The following is a 19,229-nucleotide window of genomic DNA, read 5'->3' on the forward strand; positions in this document are numbered from 1 at the left end:
ATTATTAGCAGAGATAATAAGGGATTTTAAGCTTCAGGATCTTTGGCGGCAACAAAATCCCACGACGCATCAATTTACCTGGAGCAAGATCACAAACAACCAAGTATCCCTAGCTAGGCTCGACCGGATCTATATAAATTCACCATTTTTTAATCTCTCCCCTACCACTGGAATTTTGCCTTCTGGTTTTTCAGATCACCATTTAATTACTGTGAATTACCATTCACATCTGTCCTTGAATCGCCATTCTTTCTGGAAGCTTAATGTCACCATCTTAGAAAACCCCTCCTTTAGGGCTGCTTTCAAAGACGTATGGTCTGTTCTATTAAATCAAAAACACCAGTTTACAGATCAGCGTTTGTGGTGGGACAACATAAAGGCCCAATGTAGAGGATTTTGTTAACAATTTTGTTTCCTAAGAACACAAGAGGAACGTAGAACAAAGGCTACTTTAGAAAAGGAAATTCTACAAATTCAAACAAATTTAAAAACTCACTCTTCTCCCCAACAAGAACAGACTGAAAGAAAAGAAAGCTTTCCTTAATACAATAATTGAGAACCAAACCCAAGGGGCATTAAAAAGATTACGGTTTCAGCAGCTCAATCTTTTGGACACGCCAACCCGATACTTCTTTGATTTTGAATCGAAGGCTCCTCACCCCCAAATTACTGCTCTAAAACACCCTGACAATTCTGTCATCACTCACCCTGAAGGAATCAAGAGGGAAGCTAGACTCTTTTTCTCCAACCTTTACAAAACAAAAGAAGTTGACCTAAATGGTGTCTCTCACTTATTTGACGGTGTTTCCACCTTAACCCCAGAGCAAAGGCAGAGCCTGGAGAAACCACTCACACTTGAGGAACTCTCCATCGCATTAAAGAGCCTTGGCAAAGGGAAATCACCTGGCATCGACGGTCTACCGTCAGAATTTTTCGAATCCTTCTGGGACCTAATTGGCCCTGAACTGCTATCAGTCTTCCAGGAAAGCCTCGAAAAGAAGGAACTCCCGCTGAGCTGCAGAAGAGCAGTACTTACCTTGCTTCCAAAGAAAGGCGACCCTTTACTCATCTCCCAGTGGAGGCCAATATCACTACTATGTACTGATTACAAGATCTTTTCCAAAGCTATTGCCTTACGTTTTTCACCCTTCCTAAAGAACATTGTAGACATGGACCAAACTTATTGTGTTCCTGGTCGTAATATCCATGACAGTATTTCTGTTATTCGCGATTTGATTGATGTTTGTGATATTCATCATGAAAGTGTTGGCCTTGTTTTCCTAGATCAGGAGAAGGCTTTTGATTACGTTTCGCATGAATACTTGTCCGGAGTCTTAAATCGATTTGGTTTTGGACCCTTTATTTTATCATGTATACATATGTGTTACTCAAACGTATCTGCCCTGCTAAACATAAATAATGAGCTTGTGCCCCCCTTTTGTATTAAAAGAGGTGTTAGGCAGGGCTGCCCACTGTCAGGTGCTTTGTACACCCTTTCCCTTGAACCCCTCTTAAACACGCTTCGAAAGTCTTTGACTGGTTTCACTGTGAGAGGTTTAAACCACACTATAAAGACTATTGCCTACGCTGATGATATATGTGTGTGTATCAAAAACTCTGATGATATTGCTAAGATGATGCATGCTTTAGCACTTTTTAACAGAGCCTCGTCAGCAAAAATCAATTGGAAAAAGACTGAGGCACTGTGGCTCGAATCCCTTTCCCACCCCCCATTCTCCCCACCCCCCCCCCCTTCACCCCCGCTTCTCCCCGCAAATATTGCTTGGAGAAGAGATGGGATCAAGTTTTTGGGAGTTTTTCTAGGTCCTGGAGATTTCATCAGGCATAACTGGGAAGGTTTGCCTGAACGCATTGAACTGCTTTTAATAAAATGGAAAGGCCTACTCCGCCAATTGCCTTACCGTGGCAGAGTATTGGTCATAAACAACCTGGTTACCTCCATTCTGTGGCACAAGGTCTTGGCTCTGCAACCACCTGCTGGGTTAATCGACGGAATACAGAAGAGCGTCACTCATTTCTTCTGGTCTGGAATGCATTGGCTACGACCGGAAAGATTAAATTTGCCGATACCTGAGGGTGGTCAAGGACTTGTCAATGTAAAATGCCGAATCATGGCTTTTCGTCTACGTACGATATGGTCCATTTTGCATGAGCCTGTTGTGCTTTGGAGGCAACTTGCATGCTGCATTTTGGGTCGTTTTGAGAATTTCGGTCATGCTAAGGAGCTTTTCCTAATGGACTTGACAATGTTTGATCTCTCTTCACTCCCCTCTTTCTACCGAAGTTTGTTAAATGCATGGCAAGCTCTCAAAAGCCATCGGGATCATACTACGTACGAGAGATCCATGTTCTTCAATGAGCCACTGTTATGCAACTCACCTTTTGAAGGTTTTGGAAGCAGCAGGGCCTTCATTCAAAAGTTTGTGGCTGCATCAATAACCAAAGTGTGCCACCTTAGAGACAATGCAAATGACAAGTGGCTAAGTGTTGCTGCTATTGCCTTGGCGACTGGCGTCAGATCATCTCGCCAACTAGACAGATGTCTAAGGGTGGTGCTTCATGCCTACGGTACCTCCCAACCTTGGTTGGTTCGTCCTGTACCTCCCTCTGAGCCGAGCCTCTCTCCTTTCCCCAACCTTCTTTTGTCGGCCTCTGAAAACTTGGAGCCAATAAATTTTGGCTGTTCCTTTTCCTCTTCCAGTGGTAACCGCAAAACCTTATATTTCCAATGTTTAAAAGCTCTTTTCCCCTCCTTGTCTCCCCCAGCACCTTGTAAGTGGTCTGCAGTCCTGCCACACACTCCTCCTTTCTCCCCAAACTGGGGATGGTATTATAAAAATCCTGTGCCACGTGCTGGTGATCTCCAATGGAGAATCGCACATTGGATAATACCCACAAACTCTCTCATTCACCGCTTTTCACAAGCGACAAGTGATCAGTGTCCCTTTTGTGGACAGAGAGAAACCTTGCCCCATGCGTATATTCAATGCAGTCGTTTAACTCCTCTCTTTGTTTTCTTGAAAGTGCTATTTGCACGTCTTTCCATTGATTTCAATTTTCCAATGTTTATTTTAGGGCCAAGTGGCCCCTTAAACATCCAAGCAACAATTCTTGCAAACTTCTTTATCTCCCAAGCAAAATTTGCAATTTACAAAACCAGAAAATCAAAGATAAAGAATGACTTGTACAGTACAGATACTGTAGCAATGCTCAGAGCTTTTTGCGAGAGCCGGATAAAACTTGATTTTTACTGTTATTCGCTTTCCAGCCAACTTGAACTTTTTGAAAGAATGTGGTGTGTAAAGGATTTTTGTGAAATATCTGAGGGTCATTTGGTGCTTTCTCTCTAGTCTTTATTAAATAATAAATATCCTTCTGTGTTTTTTTGGTAGCTTAACGGTTTGTTGGTTTTGACTTCCCCGATGGTAAAATTGCATGTAACTGTTTTGTATATTTTGTTTTGACTGTAAAAAAATCTTCATTTTATACTTTTGTAATAAAAGGACATAGTCAGTCTCTTTCTCTCTTTTTCTCTTTCTCTTTCTCTTTCTCTTTCTCTTTCTCTTTCTCTTTCTCTCTCTCTCTCTCTCTCTCCGAAAATGGCGTTCGGCGCTCGCTAATCTCTCCTGGCCGGTGACGTCAGCCTTGGCGTGCTACCAACCAATCAGTGTCTTCCACCGACTCATTGGCTCGCTCAGGCCCATTCCTACCGCACCACCCCAACACTGATTCTCTGTTCCGTGGTCATAGCGCATGGCAGTCAATCTGGTTCGGCCCGTCGGAGGTGCAACCAGCGGTGGCCATCATCAGCGGTGTCCTGGCCTGGTTTCTTTGCCTGTTCCTTCTTTCACAGTCATGTCAGGGAAGGGCGTTATTTAGTGTTGCAATAGGGACCTATCTATGGTGTCTCAGTGGTTGCGGTGCCAAAAGGGACAAAGGTTTGGCTGACCAGGTGAGACACACAGGGGTGCTACTCTTTAATCCCCAACTCTACTTAACACACGAACCTCCTGGTAGGTTTACAAGTATACTCCTTACCGACAAACCGCCTACACATGAAACTTATTACAAGTCAGATTCCTTCCCGCGACAGACGAATACCTACCTACACAGATCTATCTGGCTCTACATATTGCTACGCCACCCGACATAACAATAGTTTTAGGCAACATCTCTCAATGGCAAAGAATCACCATAAGAATTTTCGTGTCCAGACAAAAATGGAACCAATTCGTCTTTTTTCACACATCCTGTCCACCAAGTTTTGTCATGACTCGTCCACAACTATTTGAGATATTTTGCTCTGTATCGTTTTTGGCCCTATCTCTCAATGGTGAAGAATCACTCAAAAAATTATAGTATCCGCATCTGCATCCAGGTACTGAACAAAAATGCATGTTTTTTTTTTTTTTTTTTTTTTTTTGTATCAAACAAATTTAGTTTTGTATAAAAATTTATAAAACAAATAGGGGTATAAAAAGTTAAGAGAAGCAAGATTATACTACTCAACAGTGGAAGAAATTTATCTATTTTTCAACAAAAAAGGTATGTATAATTAATCATTAATTATTTTTTTCTGATCAAAAATAATCACTTATGTGATTGGAAGTACAAAATATATTGGCATTTTATGGACTGTCATATCTCGTTCCTGAAACTTTTTAACTGCCCACGTTTTGAATACACAATCGATGAATATAATCACCTTTTTTACTTACAATGCTTTCAGAAAGTATTCACTCCCCTTGACGTCTTCAACATTTTGTTGTGTTATAGCCTGAATTAAAAATGCATTAAATTGAGATTTTTTTTGTCACTGACCTACACATAATACCCCATAATGTCAAAATAGAATTATGTGTTTTGAATTTTTTACAGCATAATTAAAAATGAAACACAGAAATATCTAATTTACATAATTATTCAACCCCCTGAGTCAATATTTTGTAGAAGCGATTACAGCTTTGAGTCCTCTTGGGTATGTCTGTATCCGCTTGGTACATCTGCATTTGGGAAGTTTCTCCCATTCTTCCTTTCAGATTTAATCAAGCTCTGTCAAGTTGGATGAGGAGCGTCGGTGAAAAGCAAACTTCAAGTCTTCCCACAGATTCTCAATGGGATTTAACTGAGCTTTGGTTGGGATACTCAAGGATTTTCACATTCTTGTTCTGACGCTATTCCAGTGTGGATTTGGCTGTATACTTGGAATCTTTGTCCTGTTGGAATATAAATCTTTGCCACAGTCTAAGGTCTTTTGCACTCTGAAGCAGGTCTTCTCAAGGATTTTCCTGCATTTGGCTCTAGTCATTGTTCCCTCTATCCTTACAAGTCTCACAGTCCCTGCCACTGAAAATAATCCCCATGGCATGATGCTGCCACCAATATGCTTCACGGTAGGGATGGTGATGGATGGGTGATGAGCTGTGATCGGCTTCCACCAGACGTAGCGCTTTGCATTCAGGCAAAAGAGTTCAATTGCTGCCTCATCAGACCACAGAATATTTTACCTCGTGCTCTCAGAGTCTTTCACGTGTCTATTGCAAACTCCAGGCGTGCTGCCATGTGCCTTTTTCTCAGGAGTGGCTTCCTTTGGGCCACTCTCCCATCAAGCCAAGATCTGTGAAATTCTGCAGAGACTGTTGTCCTTCTGGCAGGTCCTCCCATCTCAACCAAGGAATTCTGTAGTTCTGTCAAAGTGGTCATTGGGTTCTTGGTCACCTCCCTGAACAAGGTCCTTTTCTTGCCTGATTGCTCAGTTTAGTCGACAGAGAGTCTCGGTAGGTCCATATTCTTTCCATTTCCTGATGATGGAGCTCACTTTGCTCTTGGGAACTTTCAACACTCGACAAATTGTTTTATATCCTTCCCCAGATCTATACCTCCTCACAATTCTATCTCTGAGTTCTACGGACAGTTCCTTGGACTCCATGGTGGAGTTTTTGCTCTGACATGCACTGTCAAAGGTGTACTTCTTTCTAAATCATGTCCATTCAATTGAATTTGCTACAGGTGGACTCCAATCAAGTTGTATAGGCATCTTAAGAATGATCAAAGGAAATTGGATGCACCTGAGCTCAACTTAAAGTGTCATGGTGAAGGAGTTGAATACTAATTGACTCAAGACATTTCAGCTTTTAATTATTAATTATTTTGGAAGAATTTCTAAAAAGGAAATTCCATTTTGATATTATTGGGTATTATGTGGAGATCAGTGACAAAAAATCTCAACTTAATCCATTTTAAAATCAACCTGTAACACAACAAAATGTGAAAAAGGCAAAGGGTGTGAATACTTTCTGAAGGCACAATTTACATTCACTTATGTATTTGTCTCATCAGCAAACCAAAACGCTTTATGCTGATACAGGAAAACTAAAACAAATGGTCAAAATTAAAACATCAATATTATTTTATCATCCCTATTTGTTTGTATCAAATCCCTTGTATATACCCTTTAATAAGCTCAAACCTGGATCAGGAAAAGCCGCAGGAATCCCTGCATGGAGCCATGGAATATCGATTCTCTGTGCCCCTTGAGCCTCATCCTGAAGGTGAAGGAGACCTGATAGATGAGAAATATATGTTTCGGCAGGTGAAGAAGAAAGGTAGTACTTGACACAATGAATGTAGCCTTGTGAAGTGAAATAAGGGAAGTGCTCAGATAAAGTAATAATTTCACCTTGAAACTCGCAGGGCCGGTTTTACTGCTTATAGGGCGTTTGGATTCAATTCAAGAGGAGTACAGGTATGCAGATAAAATCATCACATATTTTGCAATACCGACATTTTAGAATAATTTCAGCCAGGGTAATGCTGCTTTTCCAGTATCCGGTGCAGCGACATGACAGGTATTACAAATATAGCCAGGGTGCTGCATACCATGTCCTACTCTTCAAAATGCACTGTTCTTGTATTTTAAGGCCATCTGTGAATGCCAGTGAATGGGACAGCCACAATAATGTGCTCCATAATATATGTCGTATTCATTGGTGCAACATCAACAGCCTCAAAAAGTTTTTGAGATATCCTGTTCACAGACAAACAAAAAGACAGGGGTGAAAACATAACCTCCGCCTCCTTCGGTGGGGAGGTAATAGTCCTGGCCCTGCTCATAACCCCGTATACAACTCATCCGCAAAAGATTTTGAAACTTGATTTGAGTTGGACCATTTACCTTTAAAAATCACACAGGCGCTTCTTCAGAACCGGCTGCGAATGGCCGCCAGGGATGAAAATCCCAGATGGCCCCCAGTAGTCATATTGAAAATATTAATTTTGAACCACTCACCATAGAGGCATGTGTAATACCTTGTTTTATGGGTATTTGGGTGGGAGGAATCCATTTGTGACATCATTTTCATGATTGAAGGCCAAGGTCACATGCTAAGGTCAAGGTCGAGGTCAGAAATCACAAAAAACTGCCAAAATCGCAGTTTTACACACATCAAGAAGCAGACTATCAAGTATAACTCACTTTAAAAGTTTATGATGAAGAGCAGGGCCCTTGCTTGAAACGGACGAAGTGACGGGCAAGACACAAACTCGTCCGAGAAGATGTTTATTGTAAAAACCAACTCGGGAACTCTAAAAAGCCCGTTTATCGGGCTGCATATATATCACAACCAGAAAGCACAACCGAAACCGAAAGCCCCGCCTCTCAGGCGAGGCGCGCTTTGGTGGTCACGTGACCGACAGGTGCAAAGGATTATAACCGCATGCGCGGCACGCTTTGGTGGTCACGTGACCGGCCACCCCGGCGCCGTGGTTTGCCCGCCGGTTACGTCACCGGCTGGAGCAAGGAGATTCTGTTGCTGGTCTCGCTTGGGGGACCCATGGGTCGCTACACACGCCCCCCCAGAATGGACTTGATCCAGGAAGGTCAACCTGAGGGGGGTCCGGATGACCTGACCGAAACGACCCCTGGCCAGTCGCGGGGGGTGGGGGGGGGGTCCGGTGTGGTGGCGGGTGGTCGGACGGGGGGTGCAGTGGACGGGGGGCGGCCGCGCCGCGGTGGGAGAGCCAGTCGTGGCAGCTGGCTGACATCCATGTGGGCCGGCTTGAGGCGGTCCAGCGAAATCCGGTCCGCCCCGCCGCCGATGTTGACGATGAAGGACTTGTTGTCCCGTCGTAGGACCCGGAAGGGTCCGTCGTATGGTGGCCGGAGTGGCCCCCGGTGCGCGTCATGGCACACGAAGATGTACTCCGCCGTGCAGAGTGCTGGGGGGACATAGGATTGGGGGTCGCCGTGGCGGGACGTGGGCACCGGGTCGAAACGTCGGGCGGCCTCCTGGAAGTCCGTGTGCTGGCGTGCGGCGGACCAGGGGCTGGTGGCGTCGGGAATGAACTCGCCCGGTACGCGGAGGGCCTGGCCGTACACCAGCCCGGCGGTGGACGCCTGGAGGTCCTCTTTGGGAGCCGTGCGGAGGCCCAAAAGGACCCACGGGAGCCGGTCGGCCCAGCCGTCGTCCTGGAGGCCGGCCATGAGTGCGGTCTTCATGGAGCGGTGGAACCGCTCGCACAACCTGTTGGCTTGGGGGTGGTAGGCCATGGTGCGGTGCAGGGTAACACCCAACGTGCGGGCGACCGTGCCCCATAGTTCGGACGTGAACTGTGGGCCGCGGTCCGACGAGATGTCTGCTGGTGCGCCGAAACGCGCGACCCAGGTGGCGATGAATGCCTGGGCCACGTCGGCTGTGGTGGTGGAGGCGAGGGGCACGGCCTCCGGCCACCTGGTGGTCCTGTCCACCATGGTAAGCAGGTGGGTGAACCCCTGCGATGGGGGAAGGGGACCAACCAGGTCCACGTGGACATGGTCGACCCGTCGCTCGGGCACGGTGAAGGGAGCCAGCGGAGCCTGGGTATGACGGTGGACCTTGGCCCACTGGCAGGGTGTGCAGGCGTTGGCCCAGTCGCAGACGTCCCGTCGCAGCCCATGCCAGACGAAATGTGCCGCCACCAGCCTCTAGGACGCCTTCCGGCCCGGGTGAGAGAGGCCGTGGAGCGAAGCAAAAATGCGACGCCGCCAGGTGATCGGCACAACGGGGCGAGGTCGGCCTTGGGAGATGTCGCACAGCAGGACCGTGTCCGCGAAGGGGACGTCAGCCAAGCGGAGGCCCATGTCCGCCACCCGGAGCGCCTGCACCGTGCCGTCGGTGGCCTGGTCCGTTGCCATCAGGGCGAAATCGACGCCGAGGTGGACGGCGTTGGCGCCGGCTTGAGAAAGGCAGTCGGCCACGGCGTTGTCCTTCCCGGCGACGTGCCGGATGTCCGTGGTGTACTCCGACACGGCGGAGAGGTGGCGCTGCTGGCTGGCCGACCACGGCTCCGTGACCTTGGCCATGGCGAAAACCAATGGCTTGTGGTCGACAAAAGCTGTGAACGGGCAGCCCTCCAGGAGGTGGCGAAAATGGCGGACGGCCAGGTACAGCCCGAGGAGCTCGCGGTCGAAGGTGCTGTACTTCAACTCGTTGGGCAGGAGTTGCCGGCTGAAGAATGCGAGCGGCTGCCAGGCCCCGTTTACCCATTGTTCATGGACCACGCCCACGGCGTAGTCGGAGGCATCCGTGGTGAGGGCGATGGGAGCCTGGGGTACCGGGTGGGCCAGCAGCGTGGTGTTGGCGAGGGCCCGTTTTGCGCCGGTAAAAGCAGCGTCCATGTCCGTGGACCAGACAACGTCGCGTTTCGCCGGCTGGCCGCGGAGGGCGGTGTACAAGGGCCGCATGAGTTGCGCAGCTCGGGGCACGAAGCAGTGATAAAAGTTCACCATCCCGAGGAACTCCTGCAGCGCCTTGACGGAGCGGGGGTGCGGGAAAGCGGCGATGGCCTCGACTTTGGCCGGTAGCGGCACGGCGCTGGTCCCGGTGATGCGGTGGCCCAAAAAGTCGATCGTCGCCGCACCAAAGTGACATTTGGCCGGGTTGACGATCAATCCGTGCTCGCTGAGGCGGCCGAACAGCGTCCGGAGGTGGAGAAGGTGCTCGGCTCTGGACGTGCTGGCGACAAGGATGTCATCCAGGTAGGTGTAGAGGAACGGCAAGTCGCGCAGCACGCCGTCCATCAGGCGCTGGAACGCCTGTGCCGTGTTTTTGAGGCCGAAGGGCATCCGGAGGAATTCAAAGAGGCCGAAAGGTGTAATAACGGCCGTCTTCGGGATGTCGGCCGGGCGGACGGGCACCTGGTGGTACCCCCGAATCAGGTCCACTTTTGAAAAAATGGTCCGCCCCGCCAACCGGGCGGAAAAATCCTGGATGTGCGGGACGGGGTACCTGTCGGGGGTAGTGGCGTCGTTAAGGCGGCGGTAGTCGCCGCATGGCCGCCATCCGCCCCCCGGCTTCGGGACGATGTGCAGCGGCGAGGCCCAGGCGCTGTCGGAGCGCCGCACGATGCCGAGGCACTCCAGCGCGGTGAACTCGGCCTTGGCGACGGCGAGTTTGGCGGGATCGAGACGGCGAGCCCGGGCGTACACCGGCGGGCCCATAGTGGGGATGTGATGCTCGATACCGTGACGCACCGCGATGGCCGAAAACGTCGGTCGCGTGAGGGCCGGGAACTCCGCGAGGAGACGTGCGAAGTCGTCTGCCAATGGGAGGACGCAGGAAAACTCGGTGGGCACGGAACGGCTCAAGGCGCATGCCAGGGAGCTGAAAGTTTCGGCGTTGACGAGACGCCGGCGTTTCACGTCGACCAGCAGCCCGTGGGCACACAGAAAATCGGCCCCGAGCAAAGCCATGGGGACGTCCGCCGTCACGTACTCCCAGTGAAAGAGCTGGCTGCCGAAGCGGAGGGGCGACGGTGCGTGGGCCGAAGGTGCGGATGGCGGAGCCGTTGGCCGCGATTAAGGAGGGGCAGCAAACGGCAGCCCGCCTGTCCTCCGCCGAAGCGGGAATGATGCTCAGCTGGGCGCCGGTGTCGCAGAGAAAGCGCCACCCCGACGCTTGGTCCGCGATGAATAGCAGGTTTCTGGAACGGCCGGCGTTCATTGCTGGTAGGGAATGCCAGCCCGCCCATTTCCCGACTTGCCGAACGTGCACGGGGGTCGACATGATCGGGCTTGCCGCCCGAACCTGGCATGGAAATAACACCAGGCCGGGTCCGGCGGGGGCTCTGGTCGATGCCTCGGGAACGGGCGACGCGGCGTCGCCGCTGCCAGTCGCGGCGGCCTCCGGGAAGGAAACTGCGCCGCGGGCGCCGGGCGGGTGGGCGGGAGGGCTCCCGGCCGCCACCCGGACGAGCTGGCTCGCCGCTCCGGCGAGCTGGCTTGCCGAATCGATCTTGTCGGCCTCCTTGGCGAGGTCGCAGGGGTTCACGATGGTCGTGCCTGCCAGGGCGACCCGTACCTGGGCCAGGAGCTGGCGAAGAAAAAGCTCCCGAAACAGGAAATCCGAGGGGTGCTCGCCGAGCAATGCGAGCATGTAGTCCATGCGTTCGGACGGGCGCGTATCGCCGAGCTCAGGAAGGTCGAGCAGGCATCTTGCGCGCTCAGCCGGGGAGAGGGCGAAAGCGCCCAGAAGAAGTGCCTTGATGGCGTCGTACTTGCCGTCAGCGGGTGGGTTCTGGAGGAAGCTCAGGCAGCGGGCGGCGGTCGCGGAGCCAAGCACGGCGACCACGTAATGGTATCGCGTGGCGTCCTCCGTTATGCTACGCAGGGCGAACTGGGAGTCCGCCTGCGCGAACCAGATGGCGGCATGTGCTTCCCAGAAGGTGGGCAATTTCAGGGACACTGTGGTGTCCATCGCGTGTCGTAAATTCGGGGTCACCAGTGAAGAGCAGGGCCCTTGCTTGAGACGGACGAAGTGACGGGCAAGACACAAACTCGTCCGAGAAGATGTTTATTGTAAAAACCAACTCGGCAACTCTAAAAAGCCCATTTATCGGGCTGCATATATATCACAACCAGAAAGCACAACCGAAACCGAAAGCCCCGCCTCTCAGGCGAGGCACGCTTTGGTGGTCACGTGACCGACAGGTGCAAAGGATTATAACCGCACGTGCGGCACACTTTGGTGGTCACATGACCGGCCACCCCGGCGCGGTGGTTTGCCCGCCGGTTACGTCACCGGCTGGAGCAAGGAGATTCTGTTACTGGTCTCGCTTGGGGGACCCATGGGTCACTACAATGATGTAAATTATACTGTTGCAGTTTTGAGTTTGTGCAATAAAGGTTAATTTCCCCCTCATAGTTTAGTCACACTACAACATGTAGCCTCGCGATATTTCAGTTTTTTTTTTTTTTTTTTTTTTTTTGTATACAAGATCGAGGCTCGTGAAAGAGCTAACATTAATCACACAAAAAGACAAACCGACACACAAAACACAAAAAACAAGGGGAGCGCTAGACAAGATGGGGAGAGAGGGGGAAGGACACAAAAGAGAGGGGGAAGGACACAAACACAACATTTGAGAGCAGGGACATCGGGAGGACTTGGGGGGAGGTGGGAGAGGATTAAAACATATGAACACTGCAAGGACTCTGGGGTGAATTACCGGGGGTAGAAAAGATCAAGGTTTTCGATGGGGGAAGATAAGAGATGGTGGTGAACAGCTGTTTTAAAGACCTGGAGGGAGGAGTGGGATTGAAGGGAGTGGGGGAGTTTGTTCCAGAGGCGGGAGAAAAGGGGAATGAAAGAGTGAAGGTGAGCAGAGAGCCTAGACTTTGGCAGTTTAACCAGAAGAGGGTTGCAGGCAGATCTTGTGCGACCTGAAGGAATATTGGGGGGACAGAGCACAGAGAGAGCTGGGGGAGCAAGGCCGGAGAGGAGTCGGTAGAAGACAGAAAGACCACCAACCTGCCTGCAGTGAGTGAGTGAAAGGCCCTCGGCGTTGACTACATCGCAGGAGATTCCAATGATTCTGAAAGCTTTGGCCTCAACAGCGTGAAGCCGAGCAAGGTGTGAGGCAGGAGCACCAGCCCAGAGGGGGGAACAGTATTCCATTGAGCTGCGGAAGAAAGCCTTGTATGTGGTGAGGAGCTCAGGTGTGCCAAGGAAGGACTTCGCACGACGGAGGATGCCCAGTCGGCGACTGGCTTTGGAGGCCAGCTTGGAAATGTGGTTTTCCCAAGAAAGATCATGGCAGATAGTGAGACCCAAAAGCTTGAGCGACAGAACTTCTTGGAGAGGATTGTTGAGAAAGTAGATGGGAGGGTTGTCCAGTCGGTCCTTTCGGAGAGACATTGTAAGAGTGTGAGATTTGTCAGGATTGAAAGACATGTTCCACTTGTTTGACCAGTCTGTGATTTTGTCCAGGTCTGCAGAGAGTGAGGAGGCTGCAGACTGCCAATCTGAGGGATGAGGAATGGAGCGACAGAGAGTAGAGTCGTCAGCAAAGAGATAGAGAGGATTTTCAAGAGAGTCAGAGAGATCATTGATGAAGACCAGAAAAAGCACAGGGCCCAGAACACTACCTTGGGGAACTCCAGCCTGAACAGGAAGAGGAGATGAGAGAAACCCATTCAGGGCCACACGTTGACTACGACCAGAGAGGAAGTCCGCCAGCCATGCGTGGAGATTTCCATGGATACCAAAGGAGGAGAGTTTGGAGAGCAGAGCAGGGTGCCAGACCGTATCGAAGGCACGTGAAATGTCAAGGGAGACAGCTCTAATTTCCTGTTTGGCGTTGAGGACCTCCATCCATTGTTGAGAAAGCAGAAGCAGCATGTCCAGAGTAGAGTGACCATGTCTGAAACCAAATTGATGATCAGAGATCAAGCCATTGGAGAAGAGGAAAGATTTAATATCTGAAGCAATGATGGATTCCATGACTTTGCTGATAATTGGGAGAAGGCTGATTGGTCTGTAGTTGCTGGGATCTGTTTTTGCACCTTTTTTGTGCAAAGCGGTGATGTTGGCTGATTTCCAAGCAGATGGCAGATGACCTTGAGCAAAAGAGAGGGTGAAGAGAACAGAAAGAGGGAGTGAAAGTGCAGAAGAACATGATTTTAGGACCCTTGGGCTGATGCCGTCAGGACCAGTTGCAGAATCAGAGTCGAGGGTTGCCAGAAACTTTTCCACCTTGTCAGGAGGAAAGGACACAGAGTCCAGGAGCAGCTGGGTACGACTGGGTACGGTGGGTACAGAGAGGGATGGGTTTGGGACACAAGATTTAGAGGCAAACACAGAGTTGAGGCATTCAGCTTTTTCACGTGCGGAGTCAGCCGTTAAGCCGTTTGAGGTGAGGGAGGGGATGGAGGGGGAACAAACACCAGAAACAGATTTGACCAGACGCCACCAGGATTTGGAAGAGGGAGACAGATAAGAGAGTTCGGTCTTGAGAATGGTGAGATATTGTTTCCTGGCTCTCCTGAGGGTGGACACACACTTGTTTTGGGCTTTGTGAAAGGAAATGAGATTTCCTTCCATTGGATTTGCTTTCCAGGAGACGAAAGCAAGTTGTTTCAGGGCAACAGCCTCACCACAAGATTCCGTGTACCATGGACGGGAGGAAGGGTATGACAACTGAAGACGAGATGGTATAAATCTGTGCATGAGAGAGAGCAATTTACTTTGAAAGAATTCCCAGGATGAGTTGATGTCAGAGGCGGTAGAGATGGGAGACCAGTCCAGATGATTGATGGCTGCTTGAAGACCGTGCCAGTTGGCCTGAGTGAAATGCCAGACTCGTCGACCCTGAGGAGGCTCTCTGAGAATGGTCAGAGAGATGTCCACTTTGACAAGCACATGATCAGATGAGCCGATTGGAGCAGAAGAAGAGCAGCAGACATTTTCAGGGAAGTTTGTCATAACCAAATCCAGAAGAGAAGATGCTCCGTTGACTGAGATCCGGGTCGGGAAATTGACAGATTGTGTCAGTCCCAGTGAGTCGCAGAAGTCCTTTGCTGAAGAGCCATGGCTGGTGAGAGAGGTACCCACACCCAGCCAACTGGCATGGTGACAATTGAAATCACCACATATGAGGAAGAGAGAGTTGGGATGGGTAGATAGAAGTTGGTCCATATTATCAGACAGTGAGATGTAGATGGAGTCATCGCTGATTGGTGGACGGTACAACACACATATGAACAAAAGGTGGGAGTGAAGGGGAAGCCGTAGCCAAAGGTATTCCTGGGGGTGAGGTGGAGAGAGGGCAGTGGAGGGCGAGTGAGGAAGAGAGTTTTTTATAAAGATAGCAACCCCACCTCCAGGACGAGGCTCAGGTCTATCATACCGGAGGAGGGAGTAACCTGGGAGAGATACCAAGGCATCAGAGACATCATGAAGGAGGAAAGTTTCTGTTAAGCAGATCACATCTGGTTTGTCAGAAGCAACCTGTATGGAGAGGTCAGTCAAGTTTGAGCGAAGGCCCCGGATGTTTGAGGTCCATACCGTTAATTAAGAGCAAGGGGGAGCATCGGGTCCAGAACAGGGGGGGGGAGGGGTAGGGTAAGATGTGGAAGAGGAGGAAGAGGTAGGGAGAGCTGTTGAAGGTGTGTCAGAGATTTCAGAATAGCTTGGAGAAAGGGAAGAATGGGGCGGACAAAAGCTTTGATGGAGATTGGGTGAGGCACAGTGAGGTGTTATTTGAGGAGGGGGAAGAGCAAGGCAGAAGGTTTGGGGAGATGAAGGTGAAAGTTGGAAGGAGGAAGAAGCAGGGAGGATGCTTTGAGGAGGAGGGGTGAGAGGGGAGTCTAGGAGGGGAGGAGCGAGGGAGAGTCTTGGAGGGGAGGGGTGTGGGGGGAGTTTAGGAGGGAGGGGAGGGAAGGGGCAAGGGGGGAGATTTGAAAGGGATGGGTGATGGGGAGGATTTGGAGGGGAGGGGTGAGATTGGATTTTGAAAAGTGTATGATTCATGGGAAACGAACATTTTTTGCAAAATGAGTTTGAGACCTTCGAGTCAAAAATACGTTTGAGGACACTGGAGGAGGGATGGAGTTCTGGATAGTTTAGGGAATGTAGAAAGGAGGAACTGTAAGAGATGGTATTATATATATATTTTGGAATGAATAGATTTGGTGAGCAAGACGAAAGCATCCTTTTGTAGGAAAAGAAGAAAAGGGTGTTATAATATATGAGAGAAAATAGTTGTTCAGGGGAGAGATTATACATTTCTAACCGCGTGATCGCGAACGAAGAACGAACGAACAAAAAGAACAAATAAACGAATAAGACCTGGGAAGGAAATAGTTTTTTTGGGGTTTTTTTTTTTTTTGTGAGTACAGATATTAAACAAGGAGGTACGGGGTGAACGACTGGGACGAAACAGTGAACGAAAATAATTTCAGCGCATTCGACGAATCGCTGGGAGAAAAACAAACCACAAGGTCGGAGACGGTACGGTAGTCCAAGCCTACGAGTACAAGGCCGCAGAATACTCGATACCATTAACCGACGATTGTGTATACATGTACGAAAAATTAGCACCGAAAATTTTCCAAAAGATACGCTCTAGGTACATACACCGAAAGATAGATACAGTCTCGACAAAAACACGATTGAGAAATATCACTTAGCTTCGAAAGCGTGAGCGCATGGAGCAGCTTCGAAAAGACGTGACCTCGCCGTGATCTCGCGAGACTTCTCGCGAGAGAAGTTATTTCTTAGTATAAGCCTCTTAGTATAAGCCTTTCTCAGTGTAAGCATAGTCCTTTTCCTGTGTTAGTTTTGCGTTGAGTAGAATAATGAGAGTTAGGTCCCTTCATTGCCTTATGCCGCCTTATGCCGCCTTTGGATTTTTGGCGCAAATTAACACGAGGCAGGCCTGTGGCAAATCGAGGCAAGAGCGAAGGAGGGCGGAGGAGAAGCTGACGGTAAGCGCGAGCCGCCAATCAGGGCTCGAAGGGAGTGGCTGCAGCACTGCGTCACAAGGCGTGGTCAGAACATTCGAGAGAGCTAAGGGTTTGGGCATATAACCCATTGTGCGGAGCCCCCACCGCAGTTCTGTGGAGGGAGGCGCTTGAACAAGTTCTGTGAGAGTAGAGTTCTGTGAAGGGAGGCGCTTGAAAAAGTTCTGTGAGTATAGTTCTGTGGAGGGAGGCGCTTGAACAAGCCCGAAGTTCTGTGAGTGTTGAGCAAGTTACGAGTTCTGAGAGAAGACGTGTATGAACCAAGCTATAAGCGCTCTTACCAATTAAACGCTCAGTTGAGCTTGAGGCAGAGCCTCTATTGGGTTATGCGAGTGATAGCGTGCTTGTAATTAAACACGCTGTAGAAAACCGCCGCGCCTGGCGAGAGACGCGTACATTTCCCTCCCGCCTGCCTCATCTGCCCTTTGTTCGAGAGACACGCTGCAAGGATCCCTTGCACCACGTGCTTGCCTTCATCGCGGGACGTGCCGTGACTGGGGAGAGCCACGCCGGGCGGGGCATCCTGGACGACCAAGGCAGCGCATGAACATCATCCTACCTTCATTTCCCCTCTGTAAGTGTGATCGGCCCGTGTCTGGGGTTAACTTAAGACTGATTAAGACTGCTCTGTGTCTCTGTGCTTCTACCGATCATTGTACATAATAATAATTAAACCTGTGTTCTTCCTTTATTCGACCGTCTCGTCTTTTCCATCATTGACTAAGCATGGTACGAATAGAACCGCTCTAATCGGGTTCCAATACTAGAAACTGCACGGATCACGTGGTACACAATCCGCACGGTGTACTCAAATTACACGTGGCTCGTGCGAGGCATGATTCCCCGCTTCCGTGGCGGCGCAGATATTTAGGTACGTGCGAGAATTGTCCCGAAACCCTACCTTGTGTTTGCCGGGAGGGGTGATTCAAGTCTCTCGGTTGCACCGGCTGAAAAAGAACAAGGGGCTTCATCTCCCCTTGGTAAGGGCAGGAAGGGTGGCAAAAACCGTAACATTTGGTGTCGGGGAGTGCGATTGGACCGGGAGTGCGCTTCACGCACTCGAAAATTACGAGCGACTGAAATTTAGTTTAAAGTCCACATTTGTATTCGTACCAGGGCTAGCCTAGGCGGTCGAATGCCGGTGGGAATAATGGATAAGGTTGAATTAATGACCCAATACCAGGAGAGACAGTTGGTAGTGGAAGCAGAAAAGGGTGCGGCAGCTGGCAAAGGAAAGGGCGGCGCCTCAAACGTGGCGGAGAGAGCCGAGCCCGCGGTGCCAGAGGGTTTGGACCTGCAGTTACTCTTGACTCAAATAAAAGCAATCCTTAAGGAGGAAACGAACAAAATGCTTGATCACCTGGACAAAGTGGGGGACAAAACCACCCGTGAAAGAAAAAAAATGATGGCAGAGTCGAGAAAAAACATGATTGAAACGTTTGATCAAATTAATAGGAATATAAAAAAAACAGAGGAGGACATTGGGCGTAGGTTGAGCGAGGAGGTCGCAATGGGGCACGACGAGGTGACGCGGTGTGAGGAACACATGGAGAGCGAGCTTGGGCAGAGCGTAGCTACATTGACCGGGGATATAGAAATCGCGACACGGGGTGTAGAAAAGCCGACGGTCGCCGAATTGGACAAAGAAATTTCATGCACGCCAGCGGTCGTCGAGCTAGAAAAAGAAATAATTGGGGCCGAAGAGACGGCAGAGTCATAAAAAATATCACGGGAGAAGGAGATGGAATATGAACAAAGTTCGTATTCACACCATGATGCCGTGCTTGCTAACGAAATAAAAAGTTTGCAGGCGCTGGCGGAAAAGGAGGTCCCCAAGGTTAGTAGGAATAATGGCGCGAATGTGTTTGGCGCGAAAGGGTTTTTGGTGCGCTTGGGAAAGAGAGAAAACCCAGCTGGTCGCGGAAGGTCCATTGTGCGGGGTACGAGGGCCACTGGTGCGCGTGTGAGAGAAAAGTGTGCGCCGAAGCATGTGAGAAAAGTGTATGACGGAATGTGCACAAGAAGAGCGCGTGGAGAAAAAGTGTGCGATGATTGGGTGTGTAACAGGAGAAGGCACACCCATGGGTGTTATGGAGTATGTAACGAGAGAGTGTGCATGAGAAGAGTGCGTGGAGAAAAAGTGTGCAATGATTGGGTGTGTAACAGGAGAGTGCACACCCGTGGGTGTTACAGACTGTGTAACGGGAGAGTGTGTTGCAGAAAGTGTGCAGGAGTGCACACCAGAGCGTGTTGCAGAGTGTGTGCAGGAGTGCACACCCAGGGGTGTTACAGAGTGTGTAATGGAAGAGTGTGTGCCATGGTGTGCGTGAGGGTATGCGATAATGAAGTATGTGGAAGGCGCGTGTGCGCCTGGTTGTGCGGTAGAAGAGTGCGTAGAAGAAGAGTGCGTACTGAAGTGTGTGAGGGGCGT

At 50.0% G+C, this 19,229-nt stretch overlaps 1 protein-coding gene across 1 annotated transcript in view; it reads right to left on the reverse strand.

The window, feature by feature from the left end:
* The window catches only part of LOC137425804 (fibronectin-like), a 1,588,206-nt gene extending 1,580,886 nt beyond the window's left edge, over positions 1 to 7,320 (reverse strand). Inside the window, exons 1-3 of the mRNA XM_078775189.1 lie at positions 7,310 to 7,320; positions 6,944 to 7,048; positions 6,491 to 6,725 (exon numbers count right to left, since the gene is read on the reverse strand). Of these exons, the coding sequence (XP_078631315.1) occupies positions 6,491 to 6,725; positions 6,944 to 7,048; positions 7,310 to 7,320 (351 nt within the window). The remainder of the gene's footprint in view (positions 1 to 6,490; positions 6,726 to 6,943; positions 7,049 to 7,309) is intronic.
* Positions 7,321 to 19,229: the final 11,909 nt, after the last annotated feature.

This window comes from Myxine glutinosa, chromosome 4, assembly GCF_964187855.1.
Source record: "Myxine glutinosa chromosome 4, kmMyxGlut1.1, whole genome shotgun sequence".
Classification (NCBI taxonomy): Eukaryota; Metazoa; Chordata; class Myxini; order Myxiniformes; family Myxinidae; genus Myxine; species Myxine glutinosa.